At 38.5% G+C, this 24,980-nt stretch overlaps 1 protein-coding gene across 2 annotated transcripts in view; it reads left to right on the forward strand.

Moving 5' to 3' along the window:
* LOC134661216 (fizzy-related protein homolog) overlaps window positions 1-24,980 on the forward strand; it is a 77,070-nt gene that overhangs the window by 48,314 nt on the left and 3,776 nt on the right. For both annotated transcript variants that reach the window (XM_063517185.1, XM_063517186.1), the window contains exon 4: window positions 24,703-24,936. In XM_063517185.1, coding sequence (XP_063373255.1) covers window positions 24,703-24,936 — 234 coding nt within the window. The remainder of the gene's footprint in view (window positions 1-24,702; window positions 24,937-24,980) is intronic.

A 24,980-nucleotide genomic window follows, 5' to 3' on the forward strand; every position in this document is an offset into this window, starting at 1 on the left:
TGTATATAGTTAGTAGTAGATCATTTTGTATATTATACTAACATTAGCCTTAAGATAGATACTGTCACTAAAACATTGAATTGATCCAAGTTGGTCGCAAATAAATGAATTTATTTATTTATTTATATCGGTCATTGGCGTCCAAAAGGTTAAAACGAAATAATTATCATTTTGCTTAAAATTAGCACCTATTGAAAACATTTCTTTAATATTGTAAAAAATAGTCACTGACTAGACTGTCGTATACGTCTCATTGCTCAGTACAGGCCTTCTCTCATTGCTTTACTTATACAGGAGAATATGGGCCACACGACTAGGCTAACGCACACCTTAGAATTTCTTACAGATGTATGCAGGCTTCCTTTGCTCATGAGTCTCATGACCATCAGACATGTTGCGCTCATACTAAACATTTTATATTAAATTACCGCTCATAAAAAAATTCTGAAAACCCGTCTCATCCAACACAGTCTCAACTTTATGCAAATCCTGTTGACTTTTTCTAAACTACCAGAAATTCTGCATCTTTTTATCCAACCTCCATTACATTAGCCACACAATGCCATTGTATGTTTTTTCATGTTAATTTTTTCCCCGTCATTTGTCTGTCTGCCTGACATCACTCACGGTGACAACGACCTAAAATAATAAATTATAGAGGAATTCTAGCGTTTGTCTACAGTTGTTTGGCTAGTTTTACGACTCTGATCCTGGGCTTTAGGTAAATATTGTCTTTATTACAGGCCATTACGATAGATGGATTTATTGACTGTCTTAGGTTTACGTCGTTCGATTATAATTTACGATTCTGCAATGTTTTTCGATTTTACGTGTTAAAAAGCGATATCCGCGCGCGCCGTAGTGAATATTAACTCTCGTTTGCCCTTATTTTCTTACTGGTTTACATGTCATCTGTCAAATAAATAAATAATACGGCCTAAAACAACCAGACGTACACAAAGCCTACTAAATACGATTTAAAATTGTTAATAGCATCTAATCGAACCTTCAATATTAACAATAACACTTACGGAACCTAAAAACGCTTATCGGACAACGCTTTTTTCAAACCCACCACCATTTGGCGTGCATTAGCTTGTCAGTCGATCCAGCGAATCATTCGCATTGCCTGTCATCGCATCATTTTAAAACAAACTTACTTCGACATTTTAAATTGGCGCTGGCATCTATCGATTGGTCCATTCACTATGTACATTTTTAGTACCTAACTTCGTCACCGGCATTAAATAACTTTGCAGGGATGTAATGTTATTGAAAAAAGAGAGAAAAAAATGTTCGTACATTAACGAGCGGCAGAGGTGATAGGTTACCGAGTGTTGCGTAAAATCATAAGCCGGTCGTTTTTACTAATACTTGCTGTTTTTTTTTCTTGTTAATTAACCCCGAATCTTCAAAAAATGCGATTTTACTTGAATTATTTTAAACTGCTAATGTTAATATCGCCCATACTTGCACCATCCAACTAACCCGGAGTTAAACGGTTACGACACCGTTAACCTAGTGTCAAATTGTACTGGTAACTCCATGTTTAACCGGCTAACCCCAGGTTAGTGGAATGGTGCAAGTGGGCCTTAAGGTTCAATCTTATTTAGAGCCACTTGCACCTTTCACTAACCCGGGGTTAACCGGTTAAACCTGGAGTTACCATGGTTACCAGTACAATTTGACACTGGGTTAACGGTTTAACCGCTTAGCCTCGGGTTAGGGGGATGGTGCAAGTGGGCCTTAAAAGTTAAAAGCAGAAGTGGTGACTTTCCTTCAAATATAGGGTCAAAGAACTGTAAGTTAAAAAACGTACTCGTAAGTGTCAAAAAAATCAAAAGATACGGTACTTGACGCTATATTTCTAAATTAATATCGAAATATCTGGGTGACCGCATATAAAAACTCGAAAATGCGCGTTTTCCCAGAGATAAGACCTAGCTAGATCGATTTTTCGCCCCCAAAAACCCCCATATAGTAAATTTCATCGAAATCGTTAGAACCGTTTCCGAGATCCCCGAAATATATATATATAAATAAACAAGAATTGCTCGTTTAAAGGTATAAGATAGTTTTGACAATTTATAAAAAAGGTAGCCGACGTGAGCTGGCAGGGAACGGGCCTGGCTGCACGACCTACGTACACTCTCAACTTAGACCTTATGTTACTGCAATACGGTTTACTACCAGTCAATTAAATGTGTGCACGACCGTATTGACATAGACAATCATTCCTAATAACTCTTCACGTCTAAAAATGGTCTGTGTGGCGCACATTACTCTTCCAAACAAAAGTGGTAGCACAATACCAAATTCTGCACAAGTACTCGGTGTTACCACCCACAGAATTATACATCTAATGCCTTGAATACAAAACGTTCGGTGTCTTTCATCGATTCACGATCGAATATATTCAAATCGATTACAAATTCTGAATCTTTAAATCGGAAGCTACCGAAATGTACCGAAAAAAAGCCGGGTGTCATAATATATTAATAAATTAGATTTATTATTTAAGCTTTAAAGTTATTGAATTTTTGTGCGTCAATTTACGTTATTAGTGTCCGATGATAACGTTTATTAATTGATGTTTTATGTTTTTTCCTTCTCCTTTTATTGGTTTAACTAGTTTTGCTATTATGCCGATAATTATAGATATCTTTATTGCGGGATAAGTATTTGTTTTTACCTCTTTCCTTTGTAGTATTATTACACATATTAATAATCTTTTATCCGTGTAGAATAGTCACTTAAACAATATTCTATAGATAGAGCTCAGTTTAAAAACTACACATGTCCCTCACCTTGCTTTAAATCAGAAAATATGGATGTATTTGGTATACGTCAAAAGCATAATAGTTCGTCAGTCTCGTAAACATTAACCCTCTTATTGACTTCTATTAAATTTTGTCTCTTTCTAATAAACAGAAATGTCAAAATGACGGATAGGGACAGCGGTTTGTTAGATTTGACAAATGATTAACGCCATGAGAAATTACAAGCGTCTTCTCGCTCTTCCTAAAACAACGCCAATAATCCATCACGGGATATAAAATTAGCAATGCGCACCAACACACGTGCAATTACAAATCGCGATCGCAGGCGCATCGAATCGACACGGCATGGATCTAGCTCCGAGTCCTTGAACGTAGTCTAGACATTTGCAATTTACAAATTTCGCGCCCACGAATTTCAATGTGGCCAGGTTCAATGGGCTCCCATCTTTTTTCCTTCAGCGCCAGGACTGGTCCGTGATTAAAATTTTCAACGCACGATACACCGTGACGTATTTTTGCAACGATGCAAAAACATGCGGCCCAAATCGACATTTGATGCAAATTTACTAAACGCGCAGCGATAGAAAAAAATATGTAGAAATGCCTTTACTATTCCGATGACTGCACGCCATACAAGTTGATAAAAAAAAATAACACAAGCGCAAGGATTTAGTGGCTCACACCACTTTTTAAAGCTGCGTGACTCGTCCCGCGATCTGGCATTTTATAAAAATACTTAAAATATTACAAGTCAGTGCCATTAGACAAATTGCACGAAACAAAAACATTAATATCAATTAGCCGACATACGAATTGAGATAGCTGGAAGCGAATTTCAAAGGCCGGCCACATTTGCAGAGTAATACTTTAAAATAGGTGCTGATAAAAAACCACGATAAACCTTGTTCATCAAATTGTTATTGTGGATGTTTTTTAGCAGAGACACTGGGCTCGGTCTAGACTTGGGTCATTGGCAGGGGATGATTCGTAATTTTTGCCAGCCAGTCTTAGAATGCATTTTTTCCTTTCTTTTTTTACCCATGCACTGGGGTTCTTTGTAGTGCTTTTTCAACGGAGGCGGTTGTTCTACAATCTAGATCTCGTGTCTTAGATTGTCCCCCGATTCCACGCTCAGTCACGCTTTCGGATCATTGTGTGGGTGCTCTGGTAATTTCGAAGACATCTGATTGCTATTTCTCATTAATTATTAAACTAAATTATTTTTTACCATGGTCTCTTTATCGTGCATCTCCTGTTTGTAACTACAGTTCATAGATCACTTTTATATTAGACACAGCAAGTAGATGACTCGCGGATAGAGTCTGTGCGGAAAGAGAAGTGTCGTATATGGGAAAGAGAAGAGTCGTGAAATGTATTGACATTTCACGACTCTTCTCTTTCCGCACAGACTCTACCACACATTGGCCGTAGGTTATTGAACTGATGCCGTAAAATAACACAACTGTTAGTCTAAAAACTCCCAACTATGGTCCAAAATAAAAGGTTCCACGGTGCAAGTTCTATGGCTAAACGTTTTTATAATTGGAAGAAAAGACTCAAACTAAACCAAATAAACATAGGCTAAGTGCCTATGTTAATTATGTCCTGAAGTAGTGGACCATAGTTTTACAAAGAACAGAACTATAGTTCAGAAATATCGTTCATATCGGTTGCGTTCATGATCCGTGCACACATGTAATACTCAAATATCAATAAAAAATATTTAACATACATTGTCGTAGTATTAAGTGGTGTTGTATTCTACTAGTTGGCATGCCTTGCGTATTTTACAAGCAAAAGAGCATCATGTGGGAATAATCGCGCAGTCTTTGTGCTTCTGTGCGTAATCTATCATTGGTAGTCTATGCTGTTTTTTTTTATATTACCGCTGCTAACCCGTCGTATACGAGCCGTGTACTTAATCGCACCAGTGTACCTGAATACTCGAGAGATCCTTAACAGACCAGAGACCAACCAATATTTTCTTATATGGGCTTTCTACTCGCTAAGCGACGTGAACAGCGCTATAATAATAAGTAGGTACCTTTAACTAGCAGCAGCAATCTGTGTCTAATCTCCTGATCTAACGACGTATCGAATCTGAAATCGGACAAAGCCACCAGTCAAAACCTAGTATGCTAATAATGACGTTTCGAATTGTTATCTGATATGTACCAGTTTTAAATTACGAACGCACTGACGGGTGACAACAACACATTTTATAAGAATAATCGATGTGTGACTCTTATTACCACACTCCAATCGCCAACTTAAAATAGTACCCAATGGTCTTTTGATAGAGTCCAATATCGAATGCAAGTGGATTTTATAGGTATTCCGATTGTAAAACGATTGATGTACAAATTATAAACGCATACTAAATCGCTCGGTTCAACTAAAACAATGTAAAAGCGTACAATTTCTTATTAAACCGTGAATAATATTGCCTATCGGCTAACACTAAGTATTTGTTACGCGTAGTTAAATGTTGTATAAGTAGGTAAAACACGAATATAGTTGTAGTGTAAAGCCTTATTTAATAGACGCTTAAATAATACGAGGGCTGTTTGATAAGTACCCGTTTTCCAAATGTATTAATATCACGGGCCGAAAATATGTATACAATCGTATTAAGCCATTTTTCAGAGGTGGGAAAATTTAAAAAAAAAACAGCATTCTTTTGTTTTTTTTCTCATTTGACAGCGATTCAGTGAAAGCGTGAACTTAAAATTGTGAAAATAGAGAAAGAGCAGTATCGGTCTGTAATTAGATTCTTGTTTTTGGAAGGAAAAATATGTGATGAAATAAAAGTAAGAATGCAAGCGGTTTACCATGAATGTGCTCCTTCTATGACAACCGTCAGATACTGGTTTAACGAGTTTAAGCGGGGGAGAACAACCGTCTTTGATGAGGATCGCCCAGGCCGCCCAATTGAGGTGACTACAGACGATATGGTTAAGAAAATTGAAAATATCGTTTTAGCCGACCGCCGAATTGAACTTCGAGAAATCGTTGATGCTGTAAATGTTCCAATCGAGCAGGTACAAAACATATTAGAAGAAAAACTGGGTATGAAGACAGTATCGGCGAGGTGGGTGCCGCGTTTACTCACGGAGGAGCAAAAACGGAACCGACTGACTACTTCGGAGCAGTGTTTGGCCGTGTTCAAACGTAACCCGAAGGAGTTTCTGCGTCGTTTCGTGACCGTAGACGAAACGTGGGTCACCACTACCCCCCGGAAATGAAAGGGCAGTCGAAGCAGTGGATTTTACCGGGTGAACCTGCGCGAAAGATAGCAAAAATCGTTCCATCGGCTGGAAAGGTCATGGCGACCGTTTTTTGGGATTCGCAGGGTATTATACATATTGAGTTCTTAGAAAAGGGGAAAACGATAACAGGGCAGTACTATGCCAATTTATTGGATGAATTTGACGCTGGGTTGAAGGACAAACGACCCCATTTAAAAAATAAAAAAGTACTGTCTCATCACGACAACGCACCAGCTCATTCGTCTAGAGTTGTGATGGCTAAATTAACACAATTACGCTACGCCCTATTGCCTTACCCCCCGTATTCTCCAGATTTGACCCCATGCGATTTATTTTTGTTTCCCAACCTGAAAAAATGGCTCGGTGGTAAGCGATTTGGATCAAATGACGAAGTCATTGCCGCCACAGAGGCCTATTTTAATGACTTTCCGAAATCATACTTTTTGGATGGTTTATTGAAGCTTGAATATAGGTGGAACAAGTGTATAGAGTTAAAAGGAGACTATGAAGAAAAATAAATGCATATAAACAAAAACAACTGATTATTTTTTTCATAAACGGGTACTTATCAAACAGCCCTCGTACATTACATGGGAGTGAGAGTGGTGTCTACTTTCTCACGCAAAAGACTTACAAACTATATATTTCAGTCAAATGTAGATGAACTTGACACTAGATTATAACACCAAATGCATTAGTATTTAAGTCTACTAAAATTATTTCTATATATAAAACTAGCGACCCGCCCCGGTTTCGCACGGGTTAACAAATATACATAAACCTTCCTCTTGAATCATTCTATCTATTTAAAAAAAACCGCATCAAAATCCGTTGCGTAGTTTTAAAGATCCAAGCATACAGACAGACAGGGAAGCGACTTTGTTTTATACTATATAGTGATAACTTTCGATACTTTGTTGATTCAAGTTATGTTTAAATGTTTTTGTGTAACATATGTGATTTATATGTATGGAAAGGCAATCTAAAGGTTAAGACTAGCCCTAGTAGCACGGTCGCATTTTTATCGTTTATCACCATGCCTGTCACGTTCTAACAAGTATGTAAGTGCGAAAGTGACGGGCATAGTGATAGTCGATAAAAATGGAACCGTGCTGAGCCCGCTGAAGCGGAAATGAGACCAGACGTGCGGGAATCTACCATGCATGGGTTGTAATTAGGGCTTGCAATTCGAATATTCGAATATTCGAATTTGTCGAATATTCGGCCTGTTTTGATATTCGAATATTCGGCCGCTCAGGTTTCGAATATTCGAATATTTTTTATTACTATAAAAAAATCTATGTCATACGCTGTAGTTACAGTTTCTGTATGTTTTCCGGGTATTTACAGTGAATGAGGAACGGTAGGTACACAAATACGAAGGAAATAATATTTTTACTGTATTCCTCTCGATAGACTTCGTGAATACAGTGAAACCTAACTCAATTTAAAAGAAAACGAAATCAAAAAGTATGTTATTTTTACGGTGCGTAAGTCTTAAGTTACAGGGTCATTCTGTTTATTCAGTACAAGCGTACGTTAAGCGAATTTTTGAAGTCTAAACCTTGCCACTTATCGCAATTCTCAAATTTAATCATACCAAACCTGCCCAACTTGGTAATCTAACCATGCACCTTTAGCTGACGAATAATCCACCCAGTACTCAACTAACTTTTTCCCTTGAATATTCCAATATTATATAATTAGCCGACCATTAGGAATAATAACTTGCCAAAACAAATAAAATCAATAAAGATTCAAAATACAATGAAATTGAAGGCCTTTTTACAGGCCTCTGAGTGATTGCAAGTTAATTTAAATCGGAAAATAATTACCTACTAAAAAAAATATCTTACTTACCTAGGTGTTTGGATGGTTAAAGTTATATTATTTCACGCAACGACGCATTTATAATAAGTTTTATCTAGAAATATTAAATACGTCTAATTTTGGCGATTTACTTGTTTTTATATGTGCATCTTATAGTAGGATGATAAAATCTAGTCAATTAAGTGGATTTCTGCCAAATATCCTTAGTTTTAGCAATATGTGAAAAAAGCTTTCGAATAAAACGATAATAAACCGATTTCTCGTTCCTTTTCTTATTTTTTATAATATTCGAATAATTATTCGAATATTCGAATACGTCGTCAGAAAAAGTCGAATATTCGAATATCTGAAAGTTTCGAATATTTGCAAGCCCTAGTTGTAATCCAGCGGAGCGGAGAAGAGATGTGTGCTATTGGTTGCTTCCCGCACGTCTGTCAACACCGCCTCAGTCAAAAGGCGGCTTTAAGAAGGCATACCATAGTCCACTAAACGGTCAAGAAGCCTAGAAAAAGGTAATCGAAAACAGATGGCGGTAGCTCTACAGGTATTATGATCACGGAACCCCACAAAATATGATTCCGTCATGACACAACGATACGCCGGTTAGTCACTGCGGGGCGGTCTGAGTCTAGGTCCGCTCGTTTGGTGCCATTGTTCGCCCATAAAAAAGGCCAGGAATTCATTGTGCTATCGTTGCCGCGGCCAATCAATTGATTAGCTTTTACAATTGTAAAAGGATGTCTAGGATTTGTATTCGTGTTTAAGTCTGCGGGACAATGACGTGCGCGTCGTGCGTCTGGTTAGATAGGCCATGGTTGTTATAATGTATAGTGTTGCTGTTGAGTTCGTATGTAAAAACTTATATACCTACAGATGTTTACAGCATTATTGTATTGTCATTTTCCTAATTTTTCTATTTCCTCTTAAAATTTTAGATCATATAAAGATTTAGATTTTAATTTTTCTTTGCTTTTCCCGACAATAATTTTGTTTGGACGTACTATCGAATAAGTTGATTCCTGGCCCACTGTTGAATCTTTTCACATTTACTAAGATTAAAATTTAAACATTAAAATTACTATGACACTTACTGTGAAAACGTTAAGTATATGGTGTGTTATCATATCAAGGCCCGATATGGTCTTGGCTGATTTTCAAAATATTACTAAATGTGTTGACGTGCCATCAGAAAAAAATGTTCGAACGCGTAACGGAAATTTAATCACGTTCCGTCCTACAACGATTGTGTATCAAGTGCTATCGAAGCACTTGACAGGTGGTTTAGAGGCTGTACAGTCGGCACCGAAAACCGAGAGTCATTTAGGTAAACACATTTTGTCTTACGTTTGGCTTAGTAACTTCTTACTGCCGTCACTGAATTGTTTAGGCACGGTCGGCTTGTCGACTGCTGCAAGCAGCAAATAAGGCAAAGTGAGAGAAAAAGAGAATGGGTACAGGTGCAGGTTCTGTATCGCCCCTTAGTTGAAAATGTTGTTGTCTTAAAGCACCTCAAACATCCAGAGATCCTTCATGAGTTAGCGTCACTCGTATCTACTCTTTAATTAATACCTCACCTGGTCACTAAAAATAACTAACCAATAGTTGCGTCCCACTGTACCCAGTAACCAAGGACACGTCACACTCAAACAACCACTAATGATAAGTCAAACAGTCGGCCTAATGGTCAAGCCACCGGCCAGGAGTACTAAACCGGCATTTGTTTACTTAAACAACATCTACCGGGGAATTCGCGAGGCCTCGTCTTTTTTCTAAATATTTGCTAAGGCTGAGTATGGGGCCCGATAGGGTTCTAGTGTTGCGGTGGGCATGAGTATGGACAGTTTAGGCTGTATAGTGACATCGCGATCTGCTGTGAGCGGAGCGAGTCTGTTTCTCGATAAGATTAGCTCAGGATGAGTAGGGTACTTGAATAACTGTATATTATGATCAGCAAACCCCGTTATCATTGTGCATTTCATTAATCAGGGTTGGGAAAAATATCTACTACTGTACCCCTGAACCCTGGGAACGCTTACTTTGCCACCGTGCTGAAATAGACCTCTTTTGTAGGCAGGCTGAAGTGCCCAGCGGGCTCAGCACGGTTCCATTTTTATCGACTATCACTATGGCCGTCACTTTCGCACTTACATACTTGTTAGAATGTGACAAGCATGGTGATAAACGATAAAAATGCGACCGTGCTACTAGGGCAAGCCATCGTGGTTGTTTTAGATACCTAACTTTAATTCAGCGTTATTACGAGCAGTTTTCTTCTACATATTATTTCATTTGTAGATTAAACTCGATTCTCCTTTCGTGAAACAAAAGCGTTATGTACCGCTACTTTCCCATACATAATTAGAAGTGTCTCTGACAATGAGACGCGAGTCGTAAAGAAGACATTCGTTAGCCACCAGCCACCGTTATGTGCACAGGGACATTATGCAAAGAAAGTACATTCAATACCGAGAGCAAATTGCTTTTTTGATCATTCACGATTATTTACAAAAATTTACAAAAATACTGAAGCTTTTTAATTTACTTAAATGTTTTTATAAAAACCATTAAAACTAACCTATACGGGTATACGGAATTTGACTAACCCCAAAGTTAGTATGAAATGGTTTTGTATAATGTTATAAGAAGCCATACATGCATGTGCATGCAACTATATCGTCATGATAGACATACACCTCCGTCGTATGCCGGTAAACCGATACTTTTGCTCAGATATCGACACTTTTCGGAATAGTCATTTTTATTAGTTTGGGCCATTTTAGTTGTACTCTATTTTTTATTTGGACTGGTTTTCTTGTTTCTACTATGCCTCGTTTTATTAAGGTAACAATTTTACTCAAAAGTAGTAGTTATTAACTTTTTCTTCCCAAATGCTAGGGTTCCTATGATATCTAATATTACGGTAACACCGGTAACATAATATGCTAACGACACTATAATTCAGTGCATCCAATTTAATTTTGGAGGAAAAAGTTACCACTACTTTTGAGGTTATAAATTTTTTAATCTGAAAAAGAAAAGACAAAATTCGTAAAAATATACTTTCTAACAATCCAACACAGCAAAATTAAATTGCACTGCCACCGAATACCGAGTGATCGGTCTGTCTTGTTGTTTGTCACTGATTGCCGCCGAGGCGGGCGTGAAAATCGGCCACAATGGAGAACAGTTAACCTGGCGCGGAAAGCGGAAACTGTTCAAACTGCGCCTGCGCCTACTGTTGTCTTTACTCTGTACTGGCTGTACTGTGGACACGCAGTAAGGAAAGTAAGGAAGTCATTATATGTGACGATTTCAACTAAAAGGTACCACATCCGACAATACCCGTTTGGTTGAAAACCCCACATATTGTCTATGATGCCACTGATGGTTGGCAGTACTCAACTGTGTGCGTTTCTCCAGAAATATCTTGCATCGCACAGCTAAACTGTGGAATGAACTGTCGCAGTATAGAACTAGAATATTCACCGCGTGTTGTCGTCCTATTCACCTCCCTATTAACACGATTAATCGCTCCGGTCATCAAATTTTCTCCCGATGTATTCACATATGTACTTAGAAGCGCTGGTGGCCTAGCGGTAAGAGCGTGCGACTTTCAATCCGGAGGTCGCGGGTTCAAACCCCGGCTCGTACCTACCAATGAGTTTATTGGAACTTATGTATGAAATGTCATTTGATATTTACCAGTTGCTTTTCGGTGAAGGAAAACATCGTGAGGAAACCGGACTAATCCCGGAAGGTCAAATGGTAGTCGCTTTCGTAAAAGCTACGTCAATACGTCAATTCTTGGGATTAGTTGTCAAGCGGAGCTGTGGCAAAATGCCGGGATAACGCGAGGAAGAAGAAGATATTCACATACTTTATCCAATTTTGGAATTGCGAAATCTAATTTGAATTGCACAATCGCAACCCAATGGCAAATTTTATCTCAATCCCATTATGAGTCAATTCAGTGGGAAAACTCTTCAGACTCGATACGTGATTTGAAATCTAATTTAATGCGCGGGGAATCTTACTGCTAGGCTCTATTCCACATTTTTTTAAAGGCAGCTCGTAACATGACTAGTGTAAAAGCTATTTTTAGCCGATTAAGGCAAAGCCGAAACGAAGGATTGTAAGAATGATTATTTTTAGTATAGGTATAGGTAACGTATACGACTTCGTTGCTTATTTAAAAACTATAACTGACTAGGGTTAGTTTTCGTTCGGAACCTCCTAGAAAATCGGTTAAACTACAGATTATGGCTTTAGCACCCGGGCCAGAGAAACTAATCGATTGACACCATATTCGTCGAAATCGGCCCTTCCCGCAGTCTCGTAAAAAAGTTACCTGTAAGTAAAAGTGGTCTTACCAGTAGTATACCAGTGTTTTGGAAACAAACTCGGTAATCTCATGTCATGAACCGAAATTAAAACAAGTCGAAACGAGCCTCTGGTGAATTCACACATCGATCTGACTGACATATAAGATGTTTATCTTCGGCGTTTGACTTAGTATTACAAACTTATCCATGTCGTTGGCTGCGTCAACAGGTCTTAGCTCTGAAGAGCGTTTGATCCACAGTTTGATCAAAAGGCCTTATACCCCATCTACTCGATAAACAAGTTTCAACCTTATATACAGATGTATAAGTTATATAGTTGAATAAATATACAAAACAGGACCGAATAATGAAACTGTACTCATTTATTTGTCTAGGATCGACTATAGATAAATTTGTACTGGACTTAATCATTTACATACCATTCCATACCCGGCTTTTGAGCCTACACTATAAGTTGATCTCTAGATTAGTTACTAAAATTGTAATCCATAGACCAAGTAAAACTGGATTTCAGATTCGATGTGTCCGATAGTAGGAATAACTAGTGTTTGGATAAACAGTTCCGCGAGACTATATTAGTATGCACAGCCTGAAAACCCAGTCTTAGTGCTATAGCTCATGTATTTTATTGCATACCTCGACGTGACCTGAGTACTTGCGGTTTGAGTCCGGGAGCGTAGCGGCTATATCCTAGGTCGTCAGTTTTTTTAGAAATAAAAATACTAAAAATAGTTTTAACTAAGTATGTTTTATCGTAATTTTTCTTTCATATATGATATGATATCTATTTCAGTTTAAAATATAGTTTACCTAGTTGAGGTGTGATTATTATTTGAATGACGCATTTTTAAGGCAAGCTATTTTAATAGACACAACACCAAGAAAAAAAGATTGATACTTACAAATAATGAACTTGTGAACACGTTATCGGCTTGTCAGTTAAAACAAAAAGTTGACAGTTCCGAACAACTGACAGGCCGATATCGTCCGGTGGACTGGTAATCAGTGGGCTCCTTTAGAAAGGGACTTCCACTTGTATTACAAGTTACAATCTTTTGAGAAACTGGCCCCTGGACTATTAGTTGGATGGTTTTACCACAGAATAAATAATAGTACTAAGTACAGAAGACTCACTCTCTAACAAAACGCGTCTGTTACGATCAGCACAGATATGGCCGCTAGGTGGCGACAGCGCCACGCGCGGCTTATGGCTTTCCTCAAAATTGGGGCCGAACGGATGTACTTTTAGCTACCTGTAGCAAAGCGACGAAATCGCGGAGTCAATTTCAGTCGTCTCTCGCACTATTAGGTCACAGCATTTCTTTATGGCACCAATCAATTTGTAGACACCATGCTATCTAGCTCCTTTTTTATGCGTCTGCCAGGTCAACAAACCAGCACTGATTGCTCATTCATCTTACATCATTGCTTGAGATTGATTCTCTTTTACCTTTTTTCTGCAATATTGAACGTGCAGTCTCTTTTTTGCTTGGTTAATTGAATTTTTAATAGGCTAATGGCGTTCTGTTTTCCTGGTTGGTAACTCACTTTTTAGATGCGATGTACCCCTGCTGGGCTCAGCCTATCGCGGTAACTAACCGAAGACAATATTATTAAAAGTTTTCTTAATAGGGTTCAAAATGCATAGTGCCTATGCTATTACATAGTAACGTCTAATTTAGTAACGTGTATTATTTCACATCCACCGCTTTCATAATAGATAACGTGACTGAGAAAGCCGCAGCTTCCAATTGCTTACTTCCTCTATCACAATTGACCTATTCATGATAGAAAAGTACAATAGATGCCACCATTGAAAGACCTACATCAGAACAAAATGAGCCCTACAGTCACGTTCTGCGCTTTCTTAAATATCATATGCGCATTGAACAAGTATTACTTATAAGCTGTTTTGGTTTTGTTCACCAATGTTTGTAATCAAGTCACCTGTGAATGTGGATCTATCTGTAATGAATTTAGTGATAGTCGTGGAGCACAATGGAAATGAATTTTAAGGGAACATCTTTGTCATATTATAGAATTGTAATTGGTACATAATTATTTAATTAAAGCTACGATGTGCTACCCAATGATTTATAACTCAAGATAGGTTATTAGGCGTTCCAAAATTGAAGCGCTTAACTTGTGACAAATTGGACAAGTTTCCTTTAGACGCGGCTAGACAAGCGAGAAATGTGCACGTGCTAACGAGCTCCCGCACACCGAAAGAGAAAGAGACGACCTTATGTTTAACAACGAGTGTGACAATGATGGATGTAATGAGAAAACTAATCAAAAATAACAGATTTCTTCGTAGGCACAGAAATAAATATGGTAGTATTTTTTGTGCTCCTCAAGTATGAGTATAACCTATCTATAGTTATATAATATCATTGGTGCTACCACAATTTCTTAATTTTGACCTTCATTTGTTTTATCATTCGTACAAAACAGCAAAATATTCTTACTTAAAAGCATAAATATTACTTTGACAGGGCACGATAACTCATGATAGTCATGAATGTCATGACGATTGGCTTAAATGGTTTTGTCATTCCTGGGAGAACTACGTTACTCACTATTTGAGAAATTATTTTAGGTTTTTAAAACTATGTGAATCTTGATAAAAGTAGCAGTTAATTTATAACTTTTGCTACTTCTGAGGAACACGTACACATGCTCTTCCGTGACTGATGTTTGAATTAAATCTACATCTCTCATCTTGCCTACCTAATAACGTTTGCTGTTGCCTAAAAAATGTAATTCGCGTAATCAAAATGGCATTAGTAAAGCTAAATTGTTAGACGGGCGTTTCTGTTGAGTTAATCTCATTGGCAAAAAATGTACGTGTAAGCTTCTTTAACCACTTCAAATGGTTTGGCCTCTGACCCGTGTCGAGCTGTTGACAAGTTATATTATAAAAGATGGCTGCCGTCAACATTTAATTAGTAATCAGTATTGTAAGATTGGATATTCATCCGTCGATAGCCCTCGCATACTAATAGGTTCCAATAAGTGTTTGGCTAAGTATCTAATTTTATAATCCGTTTACACCCTGGTAGACACCTCATGTTCCTGCTCATATCGTTGCCTAAAGTTATCGTCAGTTATTTGGGCGTCAGTCAAAAGACAGGCAGCGTCAGAATGTCAGAGTGAGCAAGGCCGTGAATGTTTTCCTCTTTCCTCTACTGTCAAGAACTTGGGTGTCATCCTAGACCAGACACTCTCATGGACGCCGCATATATCGGAGGTCAGTAGGAAGCTATTTGCTTCGCTGCACTCTCTGAGGCGAATGCAAAACTTTCTTCCTCTTTCTACTAAAATCTGTCTTGCTCGCTCTCTCTTACTGCCACTCCTCGATTATGGTGACATTGCTTTTGTGGACCTAAGGGAGGAACTGCTTGACAAGCTAGAGCGCTTGCAAAATGTCTGCATTAGATATATATTCGGGTTACGTAAGTACGATCGCGTGTCTGCCTTCCGCTCGCAGCTTGGCTGGCTTCCGATACGTCGTCGTAGGGATGTGCATGTTCTGTCATTACTCTTTAACGTGTTATTTAATCCCGCATCCCCTACGTATCTATCAGAGAGATTTAGTTTTCTGGCTACTGTTAGCGGTCACCGTCTGCGATCTAGTGAAAATCTGACTTTAGCCATTCCGCCGAAAAAGTCGCGTGCGTACTGTAAGTCTTTCACGGCCTACTCAGTTAAGCTGTGGAACGATCTACCAGTGGACGTAAGGAAATCGCAATCTGTTGCCTCACTCAAGGAGAAGTTGAAAAAGTTGTGGTTATTAGACTCCTGATGTAGTTAGAACTGAATACTTTGTATATATATATTTATATATTATTTATATATAGATTATATGTTTATGTAGTTAGTAAACAGCGGTATGTTTATGTATACGTATATGTATATGTGTATATAGGTTATATATGTATAAGTATGTTTATAGTTTATGCGTATTTATGAGTAGGTAGTACTGGTTTTCTCTTTATTTATTACTCTCGTCTTCCTTTATGTGTATCCAAAATTCTTATATTGCTATTTGTCCATATTAAATTGTCTTTCACCTGTTAGTGTTTGATCCTTTCGCATTTTCTCAAAGGTTAGCTGGAAGAGATCCCTTTTAGGGATAAGTTCGCCTTTGTACATAACATTCTTATTTTTGTTTTGTTTTTGTCCGTTTTATGTAAACCTGTTTATGTGCAATAAAGTGACATACATACATACATACATTTTCAGACCGCATATGCATGCACTGGTCTCATGTCATTGCTTGTGTCGCTACTAGTGCATGTTACGTTACATGCTTACAATTATGACGTTACACAATTGTATGTGTGCCGTCGATCATGTCGCAGCAACATATCGGCCCGCTTACCGGCAGACACAGCAGTATAGGTACAGTGAGCAAACTGTTGACTGTCCAAATAGTTGTACAGTCAACAGTTTCAACAGAAAGAAAATTATAGAGTTACAAGAAACGCCCAGATATTCGTTCACATTGTCTTCAACGGCCGGCATTATTTCACATCCGGCATGTGTATTTAGTCATGCACTGATTTAATATCTCGCCTAATGATGGGCCTAGTATTGCATGCTCATCGCCAATTACCATCAGCTCTGTATATGGTATAAAGTTAGCAGCGGAAGCTACACGGACAGAGTGCTCAAAACGATCTGTACCCTATTACCCTCACTAGTATACTCTAGATAGGTACCCAACCGCAGCGCACACCCGCCCGCTTTCCTGAACCTCCGATGTTCGAAACATATACCAGTTACTCCCGGTCTGAGAAGAATACAAATGTCTAGAAAAGACTTGTGGCCACATGTTAGATAAAATACATAAACTATTACCATTACTTTTGAAGTGCCATGAACCAGACGAGGTGATTAAAGTCTATTTTTTTATTCGGTAGACTAAAATGACATTTCATAGTATGAACATAAAATGTCATTTCATATTATGAAATGTCATTTTAGTCTACCGAATAAAAAAATAGAGTTTACTGACGCGAGACCCATGGCCGTGGTCATTGCCAAGGTTTTATATTTTTACGTGATATATTTTTCGGACGACGCTGCTTAAATGAGCAAAACCACTCCGCAAAGTTCGCTGAACCGCGTTGTACATACTGGTAAAATTATTTCTGCAACCACATTTTATCTCGGAACTTGCAAACCTAGGCATGTAGAACAACTAAGCATGCAACCAGATGACTCCTAACATAGGTACTAACAGCAAAACTCTTAACCATCGGTGCACCTTATGTTGTTGCAATAAGGTTTACAAACAGTTAGCCGTGTGGATGATGGTATGTCATCGTTCATTATCCTCATCAGCTGAGCCACGCTAACTTCTTATTCCCACGGAACAAAGTTCAATTTCTAACATAAAAAACCGGTTGCAGTTTTTATTTATTCCAAAGCCTTAAGGCATTTTTTCGCGTAACTCTGCTGCATCGCTGCAGGCGACTTACGTAACTGAGAGGCAGCTCATTTGTTTCTCAAGGCCACCGAGTCGCTGACATAAGGGGGCGTGAACTCTCGTTCCAAATGCCTGAAGATTCGAACGCTCGAATAAAACCAGCATAAGCGAGCTCTAAGGATACTCATAATTGTCAAGGAACTAGAGGTCTTAGTTTCAGTGGGTCTTTACAGCTATTAGCTCTATAAGTTTATGGGAATACGTCGCCTGGTATATCGATACTTTAAGTGTTAATACACGTCATAAGGATATATGTAATTTAATGAGACTTGAGATGTTTTAGAGACGTTCGTGCATGTATGCACTTTCGATCTTAAGTCTCCGTTAGTCATTCATAAGTTGTGGGTGCTTAGGTTTTTTTAGGTGGTCTAGATGGATTTAGTGATCTCGTTCTACCACTGGTCGTAAGCTTTGATCGATAATATCATAGTGGGATAATTGTAAGCAGTATTCTGACTTATGGAACTTTTAAATGTGTTATTTAAACATTTCCATGTTGAAACACAGCATGTATAAAAAAACCGGCCAAGTGCGAGTCGGACTCGCGCACGGAGGGTTCCGCACCATCAACAAAAAATAGAGCAAAACAAGCAAAAAACGGTCACCCATCCAAGTACTGACCCCGCCCGACGTTGCTTAACTTCGGTCAAAAATCACGTTTGTTGTATGGGAGCCCCACTTAAATCTTTATTTTATTCTGTTTTTAGTCTTTGTTGTTATAGCGGCAACAGAAATACATCATCTGTGAAAATTTCAACTGTCTAGCTATCACGGTTCGTGAGATATACAGCCTGGTGACAGACGGACGGACGGACAGCGGAGTCTTAGTAATAGGGTCCCGTTTTTACCCTTTGGGTACGGAACCCTAAAAAAGATTCCTATTTTTAAATAGTAACGACGTCTTCTCCAAGAATACCTGTACCACTACCACCAGTTTGACACTGACATAAACGCCATCGAGAACGTAATTTACTTTCTATGCATCTCGCTCGTACTCGCATATTAGGACAAGCAAGATGTATAGAAAGTAAATTACGTTCTCGAAAGCGTTTATGTCAGTTTTGACACTGTCAATGACTCGTGGTACGGGTTCTGTGCTACTTACCATTAGGTAAGCAGAAAAAACTTAACATAGTAGTATAAAAAACTTATTCGCACACTAAACAGCAGAGCTATGTAAATATTTAAATGTGACGTTATTTATGAAAAGGGACCTTATTGTCGATGGCGGTTACGTCATTATTAACGATGCTCCGATATAAATACATCAATGGCGCGCGACGTTGTGCGGCATAAGCGCCATCGACAATAAGGTCCCTTTTCATAGATAATGCCTCAAATATCGTGAATTTTTGAGCAAATATGTGTTGAGCACTAAAATTTCTGTTGTTTTAGCGTTAACACATCATTTCCGAGACACGTTAATTCATACATAGCAATTATATTACAACTTTGCACATTAATTTTGCACTTGCCATCTTAACCACAATATACTCGTCTATAACCATTTTTCGACCTTACTACATCGTCACAAGGTTCAGTTTTCATCAACGCATGAACGTTAAGTCCATGTTTCAGAGCAGCACGATTAATGTTGCAGACTTGTAGGTATATGCATTTACAGTGTTTATTGCCGTCAGAGACGACATCATGTTGACGAATTTTATAGCCATAATTTTCACACCAAATGTACAGTCGGGATGTGAAGTGTTAAATTCGTGGATGTACCTAGTTTCAAACTATACCTATGACTTTACTATTGTCTAATAGGGTATTTGACAATTTTTTTATGAAAGGTATTAATCGACCAGGTTTGTTTTGAGGATCAAATGTCTGTATGGGACCCATTGTCTTAAAGCAATACAATAATATAATGTTATATAATAAATAATATAATATAATGTTAGCAAATGTCATATAATCTCATTCTCGAATAAGAAGTGTAAACTCATTCATGACTATGAGCTATCGGGACAGAGTCTCGACAGGAAATCAGTCGTCAAGGATCTTGGAATACTGTTTGATGATCAACTAAGTTTTCGTCCACACTATGATTATATAGCTAGTAGGGGCAGGCAATTGTTGGGTTTTATCTGCAGAACAACCAAGGGCTTTAGGAACCCAGATAGTATGCTTGTATTGTTCTTCAGCCTGGTGAGGAGTGTACTGGAGTATGGTTCCCCTATATGGACCCCGCATTACTCTGTACACAGCTCCGCTATAGAAGCGGTACAGAAGCAATTTTTGAAAGTTCTTGCGTTTAGATTTAAACTGGGACGTACATACAGATCGTATACTAGTCGACTAATCAAGTTCAATATCCCCACACTAGAAGCTCGTCGTAAGATGTATGACATTTTGAATTTATATAAAATTATACACTCAAAAATTGACTCTGCTGCACTATTATCATCCATTACCTTTAACACACCTAGATTTAGAGGTCGTAACACTAAACTTTTCGCACTTAGAGTGTACAAAAACAACACTTCATTCTATAATCCAATTACAAGAATGTGCCGCCAATATAACGATTTAACAGCCGGTGATCATCGCGGTAGGGGCATTGATATTTTTGACCCTCACATCGCTAGGTTTAGGAAGTGCTTGGCTGGCGTCCTCTTCTCCTCTTCTCCCACTAAACTGATGACATCTGCCTTAATCCTCTAAGTTTGTTTCATCTGTGATGTTTAATAGTCTTTATATGTAAAGTTCGTTACTCGTTATATTGTAATGTTTAGATAGTTTTTTCTTCTCTGATATTTTTCACTGTAGCTATAATATGGTGTTAATTTCTCTGATATTTTTCACTGTAGCTATAATATGGTGTTAATTAGTTTGTAATATTTCCGCTAAATTGTAAAACATGCTGTGTACACTTGTTTTGGATCTCGTGCTAGATTTAAGCCATAATGTACAATTCTATTACCCATGATATTGTACGATGTCTGTTTAGTGTACCTAATAAAGTAAAATAAAAATAAATAAAAATAAAATAGAAAAGTCGCAAATGATGGTGGGAACCGCTTCTAAGAAAATGGCAATACATCATGACGTCACTATGTAACGTTAGAAGCCGTTTCGATGCTATAGCTACAATACAATACAATTAAAATGTAAGGAATCGAATGGTACTATTTTTTTTCCTATTTGGAATTTATATCGTATGCGTAGGCATCGAAATTTATATACGAATCGCATGATTTTCGGTATCCTAAATTCCTAATCACCTCGCCGTATTCTTATTCGGCACTAACTTTGTATAAACCGTATGTACCCGGCTGTATGGGTCGCCGACAAACGGAGCGTTTCTCGCGAATGCAAAAAGTGCACAATCCCGTCGCGTCAACGTACCCAGTCCGTGAACTCGCGCTATCTAGATAAATGACGTCTTCTTAAAGCTAAACGCTGTATTTTAGACTTTAACCTTTTACCAGGGATATATGTTTCCACATGTCACGGCACTTCAAACATGAGTTCTAGTTTCGATCAGCCTGGCTGACGGGACAGAAAAACAACATAAAAGTTACAAGTTTTAAAACACGGGTAACTCAGAAATTAATTTGAAATCTTAATTAATACTTTTTCTTATAAGTTATAAGTTTGTCCACGGCTGCAACGCGAGACTCCCAAATCCAAACGTACAATCCCGTCTACGTCAACGGCCGTGAACTGCGGCTATCTAGATAAATAACACCTTCATAAAGCTAAACTCGCCACGGTACGTGGGTCGCCTGTGACCATATGTGGTGTCTTAATAATCCCTCTTAGGGTTCCGCTCTTATACGGTCAACCTTGTGTTACCACGGGTTCAAGTTGCCAGAAGTACTCCATACTTTGGCAACACATACGAGTATACCACTGCAACGCTTACTAAACCATCTTGCTCACTGTTGCCAGTGTAGAAAGGCTACTCGTAGTTACATTTATCAAAATTACCTCGTAATCGAAGTTACCTTAATGCAACTTACTAAACATTTTGTCTTGATAAAGAGCTAGCTTAAGGGGCCCACAGATTACCAGTTCGCCGGACGATATCAGCCTGTCAGTTAAACGCAAAAGGTGACAGTTCCGAACAACTGTGGGCGCCCCTTTAAAGTTGCCTAAACCTCCTTGATTAGGGATTGTCATATTATGCGGTCCTGGAAGTTGAACCCCACTCCTTCCTTTATATCTGTTCTAATCATCTGCTGTCGGCTGAAATGTTAGCGTATCAAAATCGACGAAGTCCGCTCAGCGTAGAACCCAGTTTCTATGTACCTTTGCACTTCATATCCGTTTCTGCCTTGACCACCTTTTTATTATGTTACAAGTATTATAACATAGAATTCGGCGGCGTGGGTGAGAAATATTGGTAGTTACGTTACATTGTACAAAAGATGCCCTGTTGCGCTCGGGCCTTAAAAAAGGGTTAAAGAATTGGGTTGAAACGCCTACGACAAAAGGAAACGTAAGTGTGACAAGTCGACATAAACATGAATGTTCGAGTTAAGCGCGGCCCAATAAATATCACAGATAAAGGAGATTTACACGAAAAACAAGATATTGTACACCGTTAAAGAGATTGCCAATATTTGGACGTCACAAAGTTTTCTACTAATATGGCTTTATCCTTATGTACCAGTGATCCTGAGGCACGTGTCAAATGATATGAAAGCGGCAGCTTGAATATAGTTATAGACCAGCTAACTCAATCCCTTATTACGTACGAATTTCTTTGCAAGAAGGGTTAACATTTATCTACCGTCTTGCAAGTTCCCGACAGTGTTTTCCGTAGGAAAGGTGCGGTTAGTGCTTATTTGCTCAAGACTGACGTAACCCTTCATTGGGTAGCATGTTTGCTAGCCACAGTGGCTTCCTCAGAGAAATGTCCTAACATTAAACACAATAGAACGACGGAGATTGGTCTAAACGTGGTGACCTTAACAAATTCGTATCTACTCTACTGTAACCTTCCTCTATTATACAAAAATTGCAAACCTTGTAGGTTATAAGTCACTAGCGACGAACGTGTTAATTTCATTCGTTAGTTGATAACTTTTAGACATCAAATATATTCTAGTATCTCGTTTTTGTTCTTGCATCAGCTAGTGCTTCGCCGATCCGTAGCACAATTAGCACGACTCGGCACGCGGTCTCGATCGATTATCTTATTGTCTATTCAACAATCGGTAGCCGGAACCGCAGGTGCCTCAACCAATCGCCACACATTACTAATTGTCACTCAAAAAAATCGATGACAAATCGAGCCACGCGTCGGCTTTTATTGCAATTTTTTTCAGCTCAGCACAAAAGAATCCCGGGTTTTTGAACCTCTCAAGGACTCGTAACGCTTCAGGGGTCTGCTTGCCTCATGTGGGCCTCGCAAACGGCTCGTAATGTTCCCTTTATTATTACCTGTCGCGACTCTTGTACATACAATGTGAGGATATTTGGGGCAATTTTTTGCGTGTCTAATTTTTCATTCAAATGTGCCCCTGTGCTCCTAATATGGGGTTCAAAAGGGTATTGTATATCGTACGGTTAAGAAGATTAAAAGACGCGAAGTATTTGGGTTTTCAACATCGTTTTTATGACCAATTAAGGTTAATTGGAAACGATACCTTAAAAAGTTAAGTTCGTGGTACACTTTATTTATATGATTTCTTGCGTTTTATTTTAGTTTACGAAAATTTTTCTATTTGACTATTTACCAATTTGTCCAGTGGCCACATCGCGCTTATTGAACAAGGTACCATTAGGTACTATCATACGATTACGACGCAAAGCGGTGTCTATTCCGTGGTATACCTTACCGCCTTTACAAGTAATTAAGCCCTTTATTCACCACTTCACACGTGAAGCATTACGTGATCGTGTGTTGACATTGTCGCGCATTCGTCTTATGTGTTCTCGAATGCGTACGTCTCGTGTCACTTGTGTCGGTCGTTGACAGTCCTTCTATAAATTAACTTATTTTTCAAGAATTTCACAAAACCCGGATTACGACGGACAAGATTACGATTTCAGGTTGCATAGTTAAAACGAAACATATAATTATTAGACTATACGATTCTAAACTACAAATTATATCAATTGGTTACAGTGATTACGATGCGTATTTTGTATACCCATTTGTTTCAATCTCTTGTCATTTAAGATGTAGTGCAATAAGTATGTTTTTTGTCTCGTTACTTTTTTTGGAGCAATGCGATTTGTTGTTCGCACTTTGGGTTCCTTAGTCGCTATTGGAAAACTTTGTAGACTTCTTAGTTAAGTTTTCTTAGGGCTACTTGTACTATTCACTAACCCGGGGTTAACTGGTTAAACCTGTAGTTACCATGGTTACCAGTACAATTTGACACTGGGTTCACGGTTTAACCGGTTAGCCCTGGGTATGTGTCCGTTAGTGTCGATTATATGTATCTTGCGGCGCATTTTCCATATGTCAATATAGGTACATATTTACATGCGGGGTTCAGCTCTCTTGTGAACAAATCTCTACCTAAGTACATGCGGTTTTCTCTAGCAAGTAACGTCTCGCACTTGGCCATTCTGTAAATTACACACCAAAGCCTAATGGAGCCACAGCCATCCGTTACTTCCACACTGTCTGTTCTAATGTTGCCAACGCTTTAGACAAATGGACTCATTTTTCTTGCTACTTTTTCTACGTCCGTCGTTTGAATTGCCTTAATTAGACTTAACGATTTTATTTTGGTCAATGAATTTATTAAAATGAACGTGACGTTGCATTATTACGTTATACAGCTATGGGCTTTTATTCGATTGCAAATTCATCGTTGTATGGACTATTTTTTATAAAAACAACATTTTGCATTTAACGTTACCTTTGTAGGAATCCTGGTTAAGTTGTGATGACATACAAGACATATTTTACATAAATTGTTTCTTAACAAAAGCCACTTATACTTTACGCTTTCTATTGGTGTCAAAAATATAATGGCCGTTTGAAATATATACTAACCCATAACCTTCTTTCACAGGACACAATAAACACGCCGCCACACAACCTCTCCGCCATATCCACGCCCTCACAAAAGCTACTATGGGCGCCAAGGAAGACCATGCGCAAGATCTCACGGATACCGTTCAAAGTTCTCGACGCGCCAGAACTGCAAGATGACTTCTACCTGAACCTGGTCGACTGGTCCGCGCAGAATGTGCTCAGCGTCGGCCTGGGGAGCTGCGTCTATCTGTGGAACGCTTGCACCAGCCAGGTTAGTCCACTGTGTACAAGATATCACGGATACCGTTCAAGTGA

Source organism: Cydia amplana, chromosome Z (genome assembly GCF_948474715.1).
Source record: "Cydia amplana chromosome Z, ilCydAmpl1.1, whole genome shotgun sequence".
Classification (NCBI taxonomy): Eukaryota; Metazoa; Arthropoda; class Insecta; order Lepidoptera; family Tortricidae; genus Cydia; species Cydia amplana.